The sequence below is a fragment of the Bemisia tabaci genome, chromosome 2 (assembly GCF_918797505.1).
Source record: "Bemisia tabaci chromosome 2, PGI_BMITA_v3".
NCBI classification, from domain to species: Eukaryota; Metazoa; Arthropoda; class Insecta; order Hemiptera; family Aleyrodidae; genus Bemisia; species Bemisia tabaci.
In genome coordinates, this window is record NC_092794.1 from 52,735,469 (window position 1) to 52,751,624 (window position 16,156).

At 40.5% G+C, this 16,156-nt stretch overlaps 1 protein-coding gene across 2 annotated transcripts in view; it reads right to left on the reverse strand.

Moving 5' to 3' along the window:
- The window catches only part of ss (aryl hydrocarbon receptor spineless), a 162,956-nt gene that overhangs the window by 93,377 nt on the left and 53,423 nt on the right, over window positions 1-16,156 (reverse strand). For both annotated transcript variants that reach the window (XM_019048165.2, XM_019048081.2), the window contains exon 2: window positions 15,776-15,966. In XM_019048165.2, coding sequence (XP_018903710.2) covers window positions 15,776-15,966 — 191 coding nt within the window. The remainder of the gene's footprint in view (window positions 1-15,775; window positions 15,967-16,156) is intronic.

Here is a 16,156-nt window from a genome sequence, read left to right on the forward strand (position 1 = left end):
TTACAATTATTCGGGGCAATGTTGACCAGGTTCACCAGAATATTCCATTTATATTGATTATTCGTTATGAAATTAAACCTAAAAATTAGACGGATAGAACTAAATTGAATAGAAGCTATCAATTTATTTTGCATTTTTGCACGATCGAACGTATACTTTTTGTCACGTTCAGGCCGAAGTGTAAGTACCAATATTAAGCGCCGATCTCCGTGTGACTAATGTAAAACGGAAACATTTCATCACGGCTATTATCAACACAACATTAGGGAATTAAAATTTTGAATTCATGTTTAAAATCACTTTTATCGCCTGATTGGCAATGGATAACATTTTTGGGAATAAAGTCGATTTAAGCGTCCATTTTGGCGCTTGTGATACCCTATGTTGAGATCTTGTGGCGCTTGTGGTAACTGTGCAAATTTATCAAGTTGAAACAAAAAGAGAAATAGTAGATGTTTCCTGAAAAGTTAGAAATTATAATTTTTGACGACTGAAATTTCATTTTTAAACCAAGAAAGTCCCGAGCCGGAAAACATCATTCTATATTCCAATTTTTCAACAACAGCGCTCGAAATACCATGGTCGAAAGGTGACAATTTCTAGAGAATTGTGAGGTTGTCATGCTCAGTTTGACAATTGAAGAATTTAAACTTTTCTGTCAAAATTGGAGGAAAATAGTTTAAGATATTGTTTAAAATGGTTAATTTTTTTAATAATAATAATAAAAAAACATGAAGGAAGTCTCTTAAGTATATTTACCCGAGGGCATTTTTAGAATATTGTCTCAAATTCCGTCGGCAAGTTTGTAAAAATATTTTTAAAATAGTGTTTCCATATTCATTGCATTCATTGCAATGAAAATGTTTGTAACTAATTTTAAAATGCTTTAAAACATAATGCTGATCACAGGAATACCTTATTAGCACGAAAAGAGGTACAAAATAATCACAGTAGTCGCACAAAATATCAATGTAGGGCGCAAGGCAGCTTTCATGCATATAGGGTATATTCCATGAAATTTTCCATCTGCACTGGTGACGCTGTGTTTACTAAGTGGAAGGGAGTACACCAGAATCACAACAAGCAGAATATATAAGAGAGTGCTTGACACCACTGTAAGTTTACAAATTGTGTTGCTTCCTTCTTTATAAACTTCGAAGTCGCTCGAATCACGCTGTTTATGTTAAGGCATTGTCAGTGACGCGAGCAGGAGGTAGGGAAAGAATGGCTTCGATAGAGATACCATGCGTTTAAATATTGCCGTTAAACCGATTCAGTTGACGCTCCTGTTTTGAATGGGATATAAAAACGGCCCCATTCAACGTCCGCGGTGATAAAATCGTTTGAAGTCTTTCGGAGACCTTATTAGATTTGCTCGTGTGACGGTTCCTTAAATTAAATCAGCGGCGTGGCGTGCTTTGCGATATATCGATCGATCTGCCGTTCAAACCTATGGAAAAGGATCGATAAACAGGGTGTTCGTACCGAACACCCTGTTAATCGATTCTTTACTACAGCTTCAAATGAGGAAATATCGATACTCGATCATTCACGCCTCGCCACTGAATTAAATAAATAAGGATACTCTACGCCCTGCAAAAATCGAGGTAAATTAGATTCGAATAATGGCGCTTGGAGACAGTCGTCACAGCGCGAGAAAAGAAGACTCCGGCTCGCTGTCAGCATTACGAGCGCTATTTATGCTTTTGAACAAATTAGTTATTCGCTTTATTGAAAAAATATAAATATGCAGGAGGGTTTCGAGAATCCTCGGGGTGATTTGATCTGAAGGAGGCTCGGATAATCGGAAAAAGCGAATGGTCTGAACTCTTGTAACACAGCTTGAGACATTAGGACGGATCTTTTTATAGGAGCTTTCATATCAAGTTAAGATTATGGGAGGAGGATGTGACTTTAGAACAGGTAAATTTTAACAGTTTCAAATAGTTCTGGAGACGGATTATGGGGAACCTGTTATTGGGAAAAAATTATCTACTCGAAAATAGCGCATCGGAACCCTGGTGAAAATTAGCAGTAGAATCTGTGTTCCAAAATACCATAGACCTACAGCCGGCTGTAAGATTTCCAATAGCTTCTATAGCTGGCTGCACAATTTCTTATAGCCTTTTATAATCGAAGGCGACTAAGCAATAACAGCCAGGCGATAAAGTGTACGCTAAACGTTACTAATTACAGATGCTAGGACTCAGTGAGTTTCTGGACTACTGCTCTCTTTTTGGGCCGTAGTATCTTGCTTTATTTTGCGAGGAAAGCTCCGTACTTTTGATGGATGCCTGCCATTCCTAATATATTAGAGCGCCTTCAGTTTCGTATGATACTGTGCAATACCTCTGTTGTGAAATTGTTGCTTCAAGCGCCGTGGCACGCTGCGGCGCGGCAGGCGGGCAGCCAGCGTGAGACGCGCATTGGCGCCTACAAACCTAACAGGGATACTTCACGCGTTGCGCAATGCGTGAAGTATCCCTGTTAGGTTTGCAGGCGCCAGTGCGTCGCCGCTCCGCTTTGTGTTAGGCTCTAATATTTAATCTGGCGGAGTCAGCGTTATTCAACTTATGATTTTGAAATGTTTGCACATCCTGTATGGATTATTCTCATTTTAATTGATGGAAAAAAATATGTATTAAAGGAAAATATAATGTGTGTTTTGTAAATATTGAGGTGATTCCGTATCAAACTTACTAATTTCCAAAGCACACAAATTTCTACACAATTTCTTATAGCCTTTTATAATCGAAGGCGAAAAAGCAACAGCCCGGCGATAGAAACTATATCCCGGCTGCATAATTTTTTATCGCTTCGTATAGCCCGGCCGTATGGTTTCTCCGCATTCTACAGCCAGCTAATGATTTTCTGTAACCTTCTTTAGCCGGCTATAAGAATTCCCATGGTATTTTGAAACGCAGCTCTTATCGCCAATTTTTACCGGGGAAAGGCTACATAGCTACACACATTATTCAATAATTAATAGAAACGAGTAAGGAGCCTCGCCCCCACCCTCAAAGCGCATTGCGCGCACCAAAGCCCGCTACGCAGGCCTCTCGTTGGTTAATCATCTAATGAAAAGGGCTCATCTAGGGACAAAAATCATGAAAATGAGCACGGTAGAACGGTGGGACGAACTGTGACAAAAATGAAAATTTAAGGGATCAAAAAGCTCAAAGTAATGATGAAGTAATGATGAAGTGTTTTTAAGTCAAAGTTTCCCGAGAAAAGAGAATTCAGCTAGGAATTCTCGCGAATGTCCAGGTGGTTTAAAATGTCTAAGGAAACACCCAGATCCGGAGAAACATTTTGCCTAACAACAAAACTGCAGAAAAAAAAATGAAAGAAATGTGGAAAAGCTTGGTGAAACTAAAAAAATTATCGAATGACACATTTCCTGCGTTCTTTTGCCGATCTGCAACGAAACAAACGGATGCTAGGTAGTGCCGGTTTGGCTCTATTTATTCAGAATACATCAGGGTGGGCAGAAAGAGGAGCCGACCTGCTAAAACAAATCCATCTCTTAATTTGAATTTTCAAGCCGGAACTGCTCGGAAGAACTACTTCGGCATTGGATGGTGGAATCGATACTTTTTAGGGGATGTTTGTACATCCCTTAAAAAGTATACCTGCCTTAAAATTGTCAAAATCGGCCAATTTTTTCTTTCGTGTAATTTTAATTTCATACAGAGATAAATATTTAAAGGTCTAAGTCTGTTATATGGTCTATGTCTGTTAAATTTTCCTCAAGACTCTCTTAAATTGTCCTTCTTATGATATTTTGTCAAAGATCTCCTTTGTCCTTCTTAAATCATAATATGTATGAACCGTATGGGACTTCAGAAGGAAAGGCGCCGTTTGAGAGACGACTATGAATACGCCTCATAGGGATGAAAGCAACCCAGGATCTCTAAAATATATCGTCTCTTACCCCGACAGACACTCAAAAGTGCCAATTTCCATGACAACACCGCATGTTCATCTCCGCAAGTTTGGAACCAAGGCTGCGAGTTAAAGCTCCCAGCAATGATCTCGGGTGTCACCGAGTATCAGTTATCAATTGTTCTTTACTAAAACCGGGATATCTAACTTCGAGGTATCGATTCGCATTCAAAACAACGGACGAAGAAGCCAAGAATCGACATTCGACTTATCGATTCGCATTGCCACCGTTGCACACCTATCAGATTGCCGCAAAATCCATCGCCACCACATTACACGGCGGGTGCAAGAGTGAGCTACCGTCTCTGTTCGTAATCGTGTCCATATCCGTGACAGCTTTGACGAGTGACCATCGTCGTCAGACTCGGTGAGATTACATCTCAAGTGTGACGTCTACAATGGGCCCAGTGGATACAATGAGAATCAACGATTTGACCAACTACCTCCAAGTATGTCTCTTCAAATTTTCACGGAACTGACGAGTCGATCTGCAGAAACAGATTCTACTCGACCTTAATCCCTGAAAATTTGAAAGCCGGAGCATGGATGTGTCAAAATCCTCCCGATGTCTACTGACAATAAAATAATCTCTATGTTAAAACTCATGTCTATAGATGGCTATGGATTTCTAAGTTACTAAATAAACAGGAATAAAACCCGAATAAACTGCGAAAAAAAAATAGGTTTCTTTCTCCTGATAAAAATTTGATGGCGAATATGGTTTTGTGTGAAATCAGGGAACGTTTTGATTTATTTGTACCAACACAGAAGTAGCTTTATGAAACTCGCGAATCCATGCACATAATCATGTTCTCGAGTATCAAATCATAAGAGTTACGCATAATGCATAACGTTTGAGGCGCGAAGCGCTTCGAGGGATTGGAACGCGAAGCGGTCAAGGGGCGTAGCCCCTAGTTCCTTTGAATTTGGTTAGACGAGTTATTTGTAAAAAGGCGTGACCGCCAAAGGCGAGGTTCCGAAAATTCATAAAAACTCAATTTTTCCCTTAGCACAGCAGAATAAGGAAGGGTAGTTTTATTAACATATCGAATCTGACCCTTTGAAGGGACATTTCGATCAACAGCATGAGGTTTTTTTTAAGATTTTCTGAAGTCTTGTCCGGCCTCTTCTTTTCTCAGCAAATTTTACCGATCCTCTCAATGATTTTGCCTCCCCCCTCCCCCCTCCCCCCCTCCCCACCCCCCAAGATCAAGATTCGGCTGAAAGGGATCATCGCCCAAGGATCTGATTCGAAGATTTAAACATTATCGGCGTTGTTTTTAAACTCTTGGACGGGGTGAAAAGTTTCATCTCGGCTTACAAGGTCACCGCGTATGGACTTCTTTTGAAGGGTTTCCTTGTATGACGCAAACGGCAGTGAGTCTCTGCTCTCTTAACACCAATCCTCTCAAGTTTACAACACTAAGTAGCGACTTGAGAATCAATAAATAAAAACCCTCCACCGACACAGCATTATGAGCGCCAAAACACCGGGCATCATTCCAACACGTTTTTTTCGTCCGTGCACAAAGGAAGTAACTTCGATTCACATGAAATAACAAACCTTACGTTTCGATGAGAATTTTGGTCACAGCAACCAGAGACAATTAATCATTACTGTCAGCTCTCTGACCGCATAAATGTTCATTTTTCGTCAGTTTTTTCTACCATTTTAAGCCGATTTCTAGTATTTTTACAGCTTTCGACAGGCGGTAGTCTGCGAATGAGCCCGTTCTATATATATTTTGGAAATATGACCCAGATTCTTGCATCTTGCAACATGAAGTTGTAATTCCTCCAATTTAAATAATGTGGATTTTCGTATTTTTTCACGATTCGTCCAAAAGATCTACCGGGCCGATTTTCATGATTTTCACACGTCTAGAGAGGAGTCGTTCCTGCGTTCCATCCAACCCTTGTGCATTAGGATGCCACGGAGTATTTGGCATGGCTAACGCCAACCCACCTAAACACACGTGACGAGACAGGATTTTATCAACCGGCGAATAATTCACATTTTCCTAAACATGTAAGTCGCTTTAAAGCTTTCCCTGGTGCTCTCCGACCCCTAAACTCCACTGAGCCCTGTCGAGCCACAACCCTTTTCACATTTCCGGAATCACATTTTCCTTCCTTTAATGAAGAGTTCTTCCTCACGATTTGCGCGCGGAAGCGTCAGCCGTGTTGAATATTGTGCACCATCATAGCGCGCAAGGGTTAGATGAAACAACTCTTCTGACGAAGTATTAACTGTCCCGTAGTATCGTTTCTGATGCGAGATGCTTAAAAACGCATATTTCTTTCGCAGATGGTGAAGTTAGGAGTGTGTATCAGACTTTCCTGATGCACTCATCGTGATTTTTTAGTCAGTTTCTATAAAGGGACAATGCCTCTTTTAGCCTCAGAGCTGGAGTTTGCAACAGGTCCATTCGAGATTGCCCTTAAACGAGACCACTTGTTTTAGATTAACACACGGGAACCCGCAAAGCAGGTCTTAAAGGGCGTGAAGCGCCCCATGTGCCCAAGCCCTACCCCAGCGGGGGTTCGGCACTTTATTTGGGGACTCAAATGCAAGAAACACGTCAAATCTGCTAGTGTAATACACTGGATAAAAAATCGCTTGGATCTAGAGTCCAGACTCTTGGAGATAATGACAAGAAAAAATACTTTTGATTCAATCGGATTTTTGCTTAAATCGAGAACCAAGCCTCTCAATTTAAGCGGATTTCTTTTTGATTCAGGCAAAAATCCGATTGAATCAAGAGTATTTCTTCTTGTCATTGTTTTCAAGAGTCTGGACTCTAGTTCCAAGCGACTTTTTTTTCCAGTGATAGCTCCCTCTCTCTGTGTGGAGAGTTTGACTGGATATAGAGGTGGACTCACAACGTGGCGTGGGATATCCCCTCCATCACGGCCTCAACTTTGAGAGCTTTTTTTGAGCTTGGGAGTTGATTTCATGAAAAACCAGTGCTATCATCGTGTTCCTCACGAAATTTTACATACGGTAATTACTTTACTTGCAAATCCTTGACACGTACAAGCACTTCATTATAATATTGTAGGATTGTTTTTTAAGCTGCTGAGTCATATCCAATTTCGTGCGGTTTAATCAAAAATCAAAATTAAGCCCCAAAAACTTCGCTTCGTCTTTTAATCAGAGGCGCAAAGCCGCTCAATGACGCGATGCGCGACGAACTGTGCCCTTTTGATCGGGGTTCCGTCGCCCATGCTTAGACATGATTTCGCGAGCTGACATGTGTCAAATATCACGAAGTTAAACTTTTTTTGCCGACTTTCGTGCCGTAAAGTAGATATCTAAATTAACTGAAAAATCTTTCCGTCACGCACCGTAGTTTTCGACAATTCAAACTCTTGATGAATGGGAGGAAATGCGTTTTTTTCGTTAAATGTAAATTTCGCAGCATGCTGGAAGATCCAAATGGAATGAAAGTGCTGCGGCATGTTTTCATGAACGACAAACATGTTTAATTATTAGCAGACATACGAAACATGTTATAGAGACCCCGCGCTTAGCCTCGCAATGTGGCGAAAAATTTATCACTGAGACAAAATGTAGTGTTTGGCCCAGTTTACCTCGTGAAGTTGTTGCTGTGCACTACAAAATTAGTGTTTTTCATCAATGATACCTTATGAAGGCAGTGAGTGCATCGTCAACTTTTCAATAAAGCAAAAATTAAACATTACTGAACCAGCAAATTGCTGAACTTTTGACGATATTATTTGTAACTCTGAATAAACTGATTTAGTAGCCACGATATTAGGTTCCATTGTAAACAGATGTGTATCCTGAGGGGCTGAGTAGATTGCTTGGAAGCCAAGTCCTCACGATTTCCTAGTTCACACAGTAAGTAATCTTGGTCTTGTTTACATCAGATCCATCAAATATCGATACATCGATTAATCGAATACTGCTTGATGTAGCTACTAGAGCAGTCTGTTTCCATGGATATTTTTGTCACCCAAATCGCAGCTCTTCAGTGCCACTAAAGCATGCATTTCCGAACCCATGTCTGTTTACACAGTTTTTCTTTTCATTTTTTTCTCAACGTCGGCAACAGAACGTCATCAACTCTCGCTAATTACAGCTGAAGCTCTAAACCTTTCCACCCATCCTACCAGCTTGTTTTCCTCCCATCAGAAAGCACAAAGCTGCAATACCTGGCTTGCTCCTGGCTTCCAAAAAAAAAAAGAAAAAGGCCATGCTTTTTAATTAAGGGAATCGCTGAAATTTCGGGGTAAGTCAGTGGGGGAAACTGTTTAATTAAAAGAACACTAGTCGCAGGTTCCCAGCTCCTCCTGTGATGCGGTAATTAATGCTTTCACGGTTAATTAACAGAGGTGTGGTCTTCGATTGACGTGGGTTCGCCCAGGCCTCAAGGGCCGGCCGGCCTCTGCGCTCCTGTGTTACCGAAAGAATTAACAACCATCGAATTTCCGAATTCGAGTTTTGTTCATGATTTTATGAATCCGCTTCATGATTCAATCTGACGAATCTGATGGAAAATTCGATGATTCATAAAAATTAGAGAAGGAGGAGTATCGATAAGGGCCTTTTTTTGGCTCAGTGTGAATTTCCTTAATTATGCAATTTTTTTTGCATATTGAGGCGGGGGTGTATATTTTACGGAATGCACCATGATTTGGTCATTATCTGTTCCTTTTCAGCGATCTAATACTGTCCTAAACATGGATCTGGTGGCTGGTTTTGGCGAAAAATGCGAGTTTTGCGGGTTTGCGGTCGAATGCCAAAAAATCCCCATTTCTGGCCATAATTAGCCTTCCTACTCATGTTTATGCTAGTATTAGACCTGGAAAGAGCTCAAAAATGACGACATTATGATGCATTCTATTAAAATTAGACTCTCAATGAACAAAAATCGCGTAGAATTGTGGAAATCCAGCCGCGGGCCCAAAAACGGTCCTCATCGATACCTCTCCTTCGTCTAATTTTATAGAAAACGAAAGTTGTTGGGGAGCAGTTTGTACTGCTCAGCGTTTGGTTGTTGATCAAAAATAGAACCTCTGTATTTTGCTAACAAACAATCACATCGATGTCCTTTTTTGATCGGTTCATTTTGATCGTGGAAACAGAGCTTATATGAATGGGTTAAGGAAACTACCAGAACAGTAGCATAGTTATCGCAATTTAAATTTTCTCCAACTCACGACATATTTGGCCTGACTCTATTACATTTATTGGAAATCATCTCGCGTCTGCGATGGAAAAGTAACTTTAATTACAGAGTCCCGGAAGCAAATTTTACAATATGGAGATTAATAAAGGATAGAAAATAGTGAAGGTAAGCATGAAGGCCGCACGTCACATGAAACCGGGTGAACGAAAACCGAGTTTCGCCGATTTCACGGGAAAGCATTTCGCGAGTCAGAAGTAAATGCGTTTCAGGCAAAGCTAGCAGAAAAGAGAGATAGGAGCGACCCCGTAGCTCCGCTTTTTTCAGAAAAAAATGCTTAAACGATTGCAAAGCAGTCCACGCTCTGGCAAACAGACACACAAAAACGAAATAAGATGAAAACTTGAAAAGACGATAGTGCAACTAGTCACACTTGTTTGCATACGGAAGGCCGGAGCAAGTTCTGGTAGCCAGCAACCCAAAAGATAGCGCTAATGAATATTTTCACGGCAGAAGTGTTCGACTGCGTTGCCGGATGTTAAAAAACGATTTTCCCCTCGGAGAATCCTTCCGTGGGAATTTCTGCGTGTGTCAAGGGAAACACTGCTCCTACAAAGTAAGCTAAATCATTATTTTTATAATTAACAATCTCAGAATATTATCAATGATCGAGGTTTGATAGAACAAGGTGTCTACAATTCTTGGCAAGGTTCATTAACTGATTTTTCCCTGATTTTCAGAAGATCATTCTCTGATGAGGAATCAAAATTTTCTCCCACATTGTCGGGATTTTTGGGGGAAAAACTATATAAATCTCTGGAGATCCATTTATGAATGTCGAATTTTTTTTATCTTTAGCGGATTCTTTGGCGCACATTCAACTTTTTAATTTCTTACGTTTTCTAGCGTTCCTTACGTGTACAATATCCGATTAGTGAAATATTCTCTAGTATTCTGACGATTTGAGGATTCAAATACGTCACTCAGCACTCTGCAAGTTCTAAAGCAACATACAGGACACAATTTCTCCGGTAGGCAATTATTCCCGCACCGAGGTCCGAGGATGTTCTCTGGCCTACCTTGAAAATTGAAGGCGAGTTAAGTGTGCGTAACTTCCGCACCTCTTGTGTATCAGATCTGCTCCCTCTAAATTTTCAGTCAAAACATATTTAAATCATTGTTTTGATGAAACTACTGAGTTGAGCCTTCTTTTTAGTGAAGGTACTGAGCTTACAAGAAAACTACACATTGAAATTTTTTGAAAGTCACGGTATTTCTGGCTCCTTCCTTCCTACTGTTCTTGATATCAGGATCATGACCGCGCTATTAAGCTTTTGTTATTTCTTGAGAAAAAAATGTGAGACTTAATTCTACTTGCACAACTGCATGTTGTATGGAAAATGAGAGTGAATAATCGCTTTTCTGAAGAAATTTGAAAATTAGATTTTTTTTTTTTTTTTTTTTTTTTTTTTTTTTTTTTTGATGTTCATATGGAGAAGCACCAAGCCAAAAAATTATCCAGAAATATTGGAATTAAATTTTCAAAATCAGACCGACTCTGCTACACATATTAACGTAACATAGAAGAAAAAGGAGCGTTAAGCACAAGGAAGAGCATAAAAATGCTTCCCTGTATGGAATAAAATTATACTAGCTGAGGCTGAGATGAACTATAGCTGAAGTTAAATGAGAAATAGGTACATTATGACTTATGACTGTGAATTTACTTTTGGAGTGGTTCTTATTTTTTTATATGTAAAAAAAAATAGTTGCAAAATTTTCGCAAAATCGCATTGCGATTGCCTGTGTTGCAATATGCAGTCCAATAATGATTCATTCAAATTTCACAGTCGTCACACTCAGACAATTGAATATTTTACGTGTCTTTTTTTTTCTTACTTGAGTGATGGGAAGATCTTGTATACGAAAAGTATCCCGGAGATTCTCCGTCGTTTGTGGCAACATTGCACAGGAGTCATCGAAGAGCTCATCAAATACTCGGTGCATGTCAAAACACCGACTAACAGTAGACAATTTAATGAACAGTTTTAATGAACAGATTGAACATTTGAGTTCCTGCAAGAGCGGGGAGTTTACGATTCAACCGACTATTCTTTTGTAAAATTTCGAGAAACATGGTGCCATTGGTTCTGCTCGAAAATAATCTGCTAAGCTCATAAAAACCTCTTAAAATTGAGGCCGTAATGGCGGTAAAATTCAGGATTATGGGAGAGTTCACTTTTGTAATTAGTCAAATTCTCCGCGCTGAGGTAGGACTGAATAAATCAACATGGTTGCCATTCTGTGCGAGAGGTCCAAAATCTAAGTACTTGCGAAATTAAGTTTTAAAACTTAAGGATTTTTATCCAACAATCACAATAACGACCCTACAACGACGGCTACAGCCGAGAAATGAGTTTCCTTCCTGCAATATTAAAATATCTCCGATTCGATTATGTTTCATCTTTTTTACGAGAAAACCAACCAACATATCTCCTAGGAATTTTTGAAGAGTGTTTTACAGTGCGTGAAAAATGTAACAGTTAAAAGAATCTGTTTGTTGCTAATTTTATCGTAAAAAAAATTGCACATAATCAAATAAATGCAGCTTTACAATTGGAGACGCATATTTTTTTTTACTCCAGCCTTCGGCATGTTATCAGTAATACACTTTTGCACATATGTTTTTTCCCCCCAAAGATACGAGTGATTCGCTTGCTATCTATTTCTCTGATCAAAACCAGAGGTGAACTTTCCCATAATCTGATTGTGAGAGCTTTTTATGACCTTATGGGTTGTTTTCAAGGAAGATCAATTGCATGCGTTGCTCCTTTCCACGCGCCACGCCTTCTTGCATCAAATTGGCAATGAATCATTGTTAGTAAAAAGACCGAATACAGATTAAACTACAGCGAGCTGATTATTGAAGTTGATAGACAAAGCGATAGACAAAGAAGACTGAATGAAAATGGAGTGATCCTATTGAAATTGAAACGGGTGGCTGTCATGAAATAGGAGGGGAAATGACGGACTAACCATAGGGTCTCCCTCCTCTACAAGCTGCCGATACTTCCTCCATAACTTTTACCTCCTTTGATGTCCATTGCAACCCACCCGCTTTCACCAATAGGATCACTCCGTTTTCTCTTTGTCTCCCTTCTCTATCACTTTGTCTGTAAGTTTGATTGGTTAGCCTGCAGCTTACTATTGTCTATACTACCTCCTTCGTCCATTGACTCCATTGCTACTACCCGCTTCCACCGATAGTATCGCTCCGTTTTCTCTGTGTCTATAGCTTTGTCTATCAACTTCATTAACCAACCCATAGATATAGCTTACTACTAACAGCGTCTACAAAGAGACTCTGAAGTTGAGATAATCGTCCCGCAGCGCTGCTGTGCGGAACCTGTCGGGGATTTCGGCCCGACTATACTTTAAATAAATCCTCTCAATCGACAACTGTGTGAGAAGAACCGAAGCAGAGGTCGAAGTGGGCCAGTCGTCCCCGGTTATGAGCTGCCGTAGAAGGGGGAGGGGGATTTGTCTAGGGGGAGGGGGTACGTTGAGACTGGGATTCTCACGAGATCCCGGGAGTGATATCCGCGCACCTGAGTCTTCACGGGTGAAATCAATTACACGTAGCACTTAAGTATGTGTAAATGGTATCGCTGGTCGCAGCGCGGCCGTGGCTACCGTATTGATCCCGCAAGGGCGACGCGAACTCGCGACCAGATCGCAACTATACGCGATTTCCGCGTATGCATGAAATTGCAAGTGCAGGAAGTTTGTTTGAAAGACAATTCATTTCGCCTCCAATATCCGCGGGTTATGAAAAGGGTTTTTCCTTAGTTTTCCTACCTGATGTTCGGATTGGGCGCGCCGAAAAGGCGCAGGAAGTTTCCGCTAGGTTTGGCTCAAAGACAATACAACGCAGCGCGGCTTCAATTATCCGCGGTTTGAACTATCCGCGGATCTTGTTGGATTGTTTCTTCTTCAGTTTTTCTATCTAAAATGTTCAAATTAGGCGCGCGTTTCTACTAAGTTTGGTTCAAAGACAATACAGCGCGGCCTCAATAATCCGCGGTTTGAATTATCCGAGTGTCCTGTTGGAGTGTTTCTTCTTTAGTTTTTCTATCGAATGTTCAGATGAGGCGTGTGCGTTGAGGGCAATTTCTCGTGATTGGTCGCATCAAAGTCATTTCGCGTAATTCTACTTGTTAGCGATCAATGGGCCTGTTGCATGCAAGAGATACAGCCGTGCGAATAGACTTTCTAGAGGTTAAATGACACGAAAATTACGATGGTCACATTAAAAAAGTCTGAAATACACTCCTTACTGCGCAATTTGTGTTGTTAGGAACGCGCTTTTTCAAATTTCCCGCGTCTGGGGGCAGTTTTCTAACGGAAATAATTAACGGCAACTCGCGGCTATTTCCGGTCAACTAAAACTGACAACATAACCTAAAAATCGGAGCTCGTGACATCGTGAAATGAAATGTAGAAGGATTGCGTTGGATATTTAAAAGATGATCGATTTGGTTACCGCATAAAGCGTATATGGACCACAATAGGAGATCACGTTGGGTTTGTAAACAAACTGAAGGAAAAAATAACAACAACAACAACGACTCGGCATCTTCCGGAAATCACCGAGCCCGCCGTTTGCTCGTTTCCGGTGATTAGAAAACTGCCCCCAGACGCGGGGAATTTGAAAAAGCGCGTTCCTAACAACGCAAATTGCACAGTAAGGAGTGTATTTCAGACTTTTTTAATGTGACCATCGTAATTTTCGTGTCATTTAACCTCTAAAAAGTCTATTCGCGCGGCTGTATCTCTTGCATGCAACAGGCCCATTGTTGTTGGAGCTCCAGGAATATCACCTATTATCCTTTTTTATGGCAACAGGAATAAGAGTCTTCTGGGTAGAATTTAACCACTTTTCAATGGTGCAAAATTCCCCCTCGCGCAAATTGGATTTTTACTAGGTGATTCTTGGGAGTTTCTAACTGAAAAGCCTGATTTTTCGCCGGATTTCACACAAAATTACAATGAATTTGGAAAAAAATATAATTGTTCTGGTCATTTTTGCAACTTTAGAATGGAGTAACTTTCCGTCGTCCGGAAAGTGACGAAATGTCTGCCTGGAAGTAGTGGCGTGGCGCGCTTTGCGATATGTCGATTGATCTGCCATTGACACCTATGGAAAAAGATTGATAATAGGTTGTTCGCAACGAACACCCTAATAATCTATTCTTTACCATAGCTTCAAATTGGGGAAATATCGAAAATCGATCATTCTCGCCTGGCCACTGCCTAGAAGTCATTAAAGATTCTGCTTAAACGTTGGAAACTGGATTTGTTAGGAGGACTATTCTGTCGTGCTACACTGAAAAAAATGAGTTAGCGTCAGATGACTAAAAATGGTTTCTATACACTAACTCAAATTGTGTGATTTGGACACACATGATTTTTGGTTTCTGTACACTAACCACTATTAGTGCTGGAAACTAATTCCGCTACTCTAATTCGCATTCGGTAGGGTTGGGTCAACCTAACCTCAAAACTGAGAGAGGAGAAAACGGCTCAGCGAATGATAACTGGACAATACTTTCAGGAAAAGAAGATTTCTTAAAAGACGAGAGGTAAAAATCAACTGACCGGTTCCAAATGAACGACAGAAGAAAGGAATATCCCATAGGTATGTGCAAGTAGACAGAATTATCCTTTAGAGAGACACACACTAACACATGAAACGGTAGCGAATGTTCACACTGAATAAACATATCTCGTCCGAATACTTGAGATATTCTTTTGAAATTACGGGAGAACACGAACTATAGAAGTAAGCAGTAAGTTCACAGATTTTCGTAAAATATAAACTGAACGCGGAACGCTTTAATCGCAATTTAATATAGAAGATTGACGACTCCAACGAATATCATGCTTGTTTACTTTTTGAATCGAACAGACGATTTCTAACCTTAACAGGTTTATTTATGTTGCTTTCGAACGTTTTCAAGAAAGAGAGGACACTATAAATCATACCGGGAGTATTTACATTGTCAAACGAGCCCGAAATTTCACATTTTAATTGATTTTCACGAGCTGACGCGATTGAGGCTGTTGTACCGACGCCACTTTTTCGAAACTAAATAAATGTAACGGACAATGTGGCAGTTAGTGTTGAGGGCGAATTAGTTTGATCCGAAGGTGAATTTGTCTTACCACAGCGCTAATTTTACAGCTAGTGCTGTTTTCCAATTCTGGTTCGCGCTCTAGTAAAGTCAAGTCAGCGTATGAAGCGAATTGATTGGTGCTTCAGTACAATAAATTAGTTCTGAAGCCTAATTTTGATTCTACTTGGCGAGAACTTACCAAATTAGTTCTCAACGCTAACTACTTTTTTTTCAGTGTAAAGAAGGACGCTGTATGAACATTCAAGAGTTGCCAAATTTCCTCGAATTAAACATGTATTTGGGAGGAAAATTTTGCATAGTTTTCCTTGAAATCTTCAGATATTTTAGATTGAATCGCGAACAAAATTGTCTGAAAAATTTGGGGGGAAAATATTCACAATATTCCCAGTGAATTTGACTTTTAATGTGAGAAATATGGCAACATTTGAAGGCTCATATGACGTTTTATCTTAGCACGGCAGGATTGTAATGTGGATTTACCTTGAAAGTAGCTTTTGGTGCGGAGATAGCTGACGGAGAGTCGGAGGATGGAGAGGCGGTCGAGCTTGGAGAGGATGTTCTGCTCGAACGGAAGGAGGTTGGCCAGGGTGTCCAGCTCGGCATTGAGCCGCTCGCGGTGACGCTTCGACGGATTGCTCTTCGTCACCCCATCCTTCGGCGGCGGCTTCAGGCTGAAACATCAATCCAAACCATAGGAATCAGTCACTATTCGATGACAGAGAACCTCCCTCCAACACGTGGCGACGAAGACCTATGTTCTTGGTCCCGGCGCAAACAGAGCGCCAAATCCACATGGGAGTTCTCTTATGTTTCAGGGATTTGCAATTTAAGTACGTTTTCTGTGAAATTTTGCAAAAAACA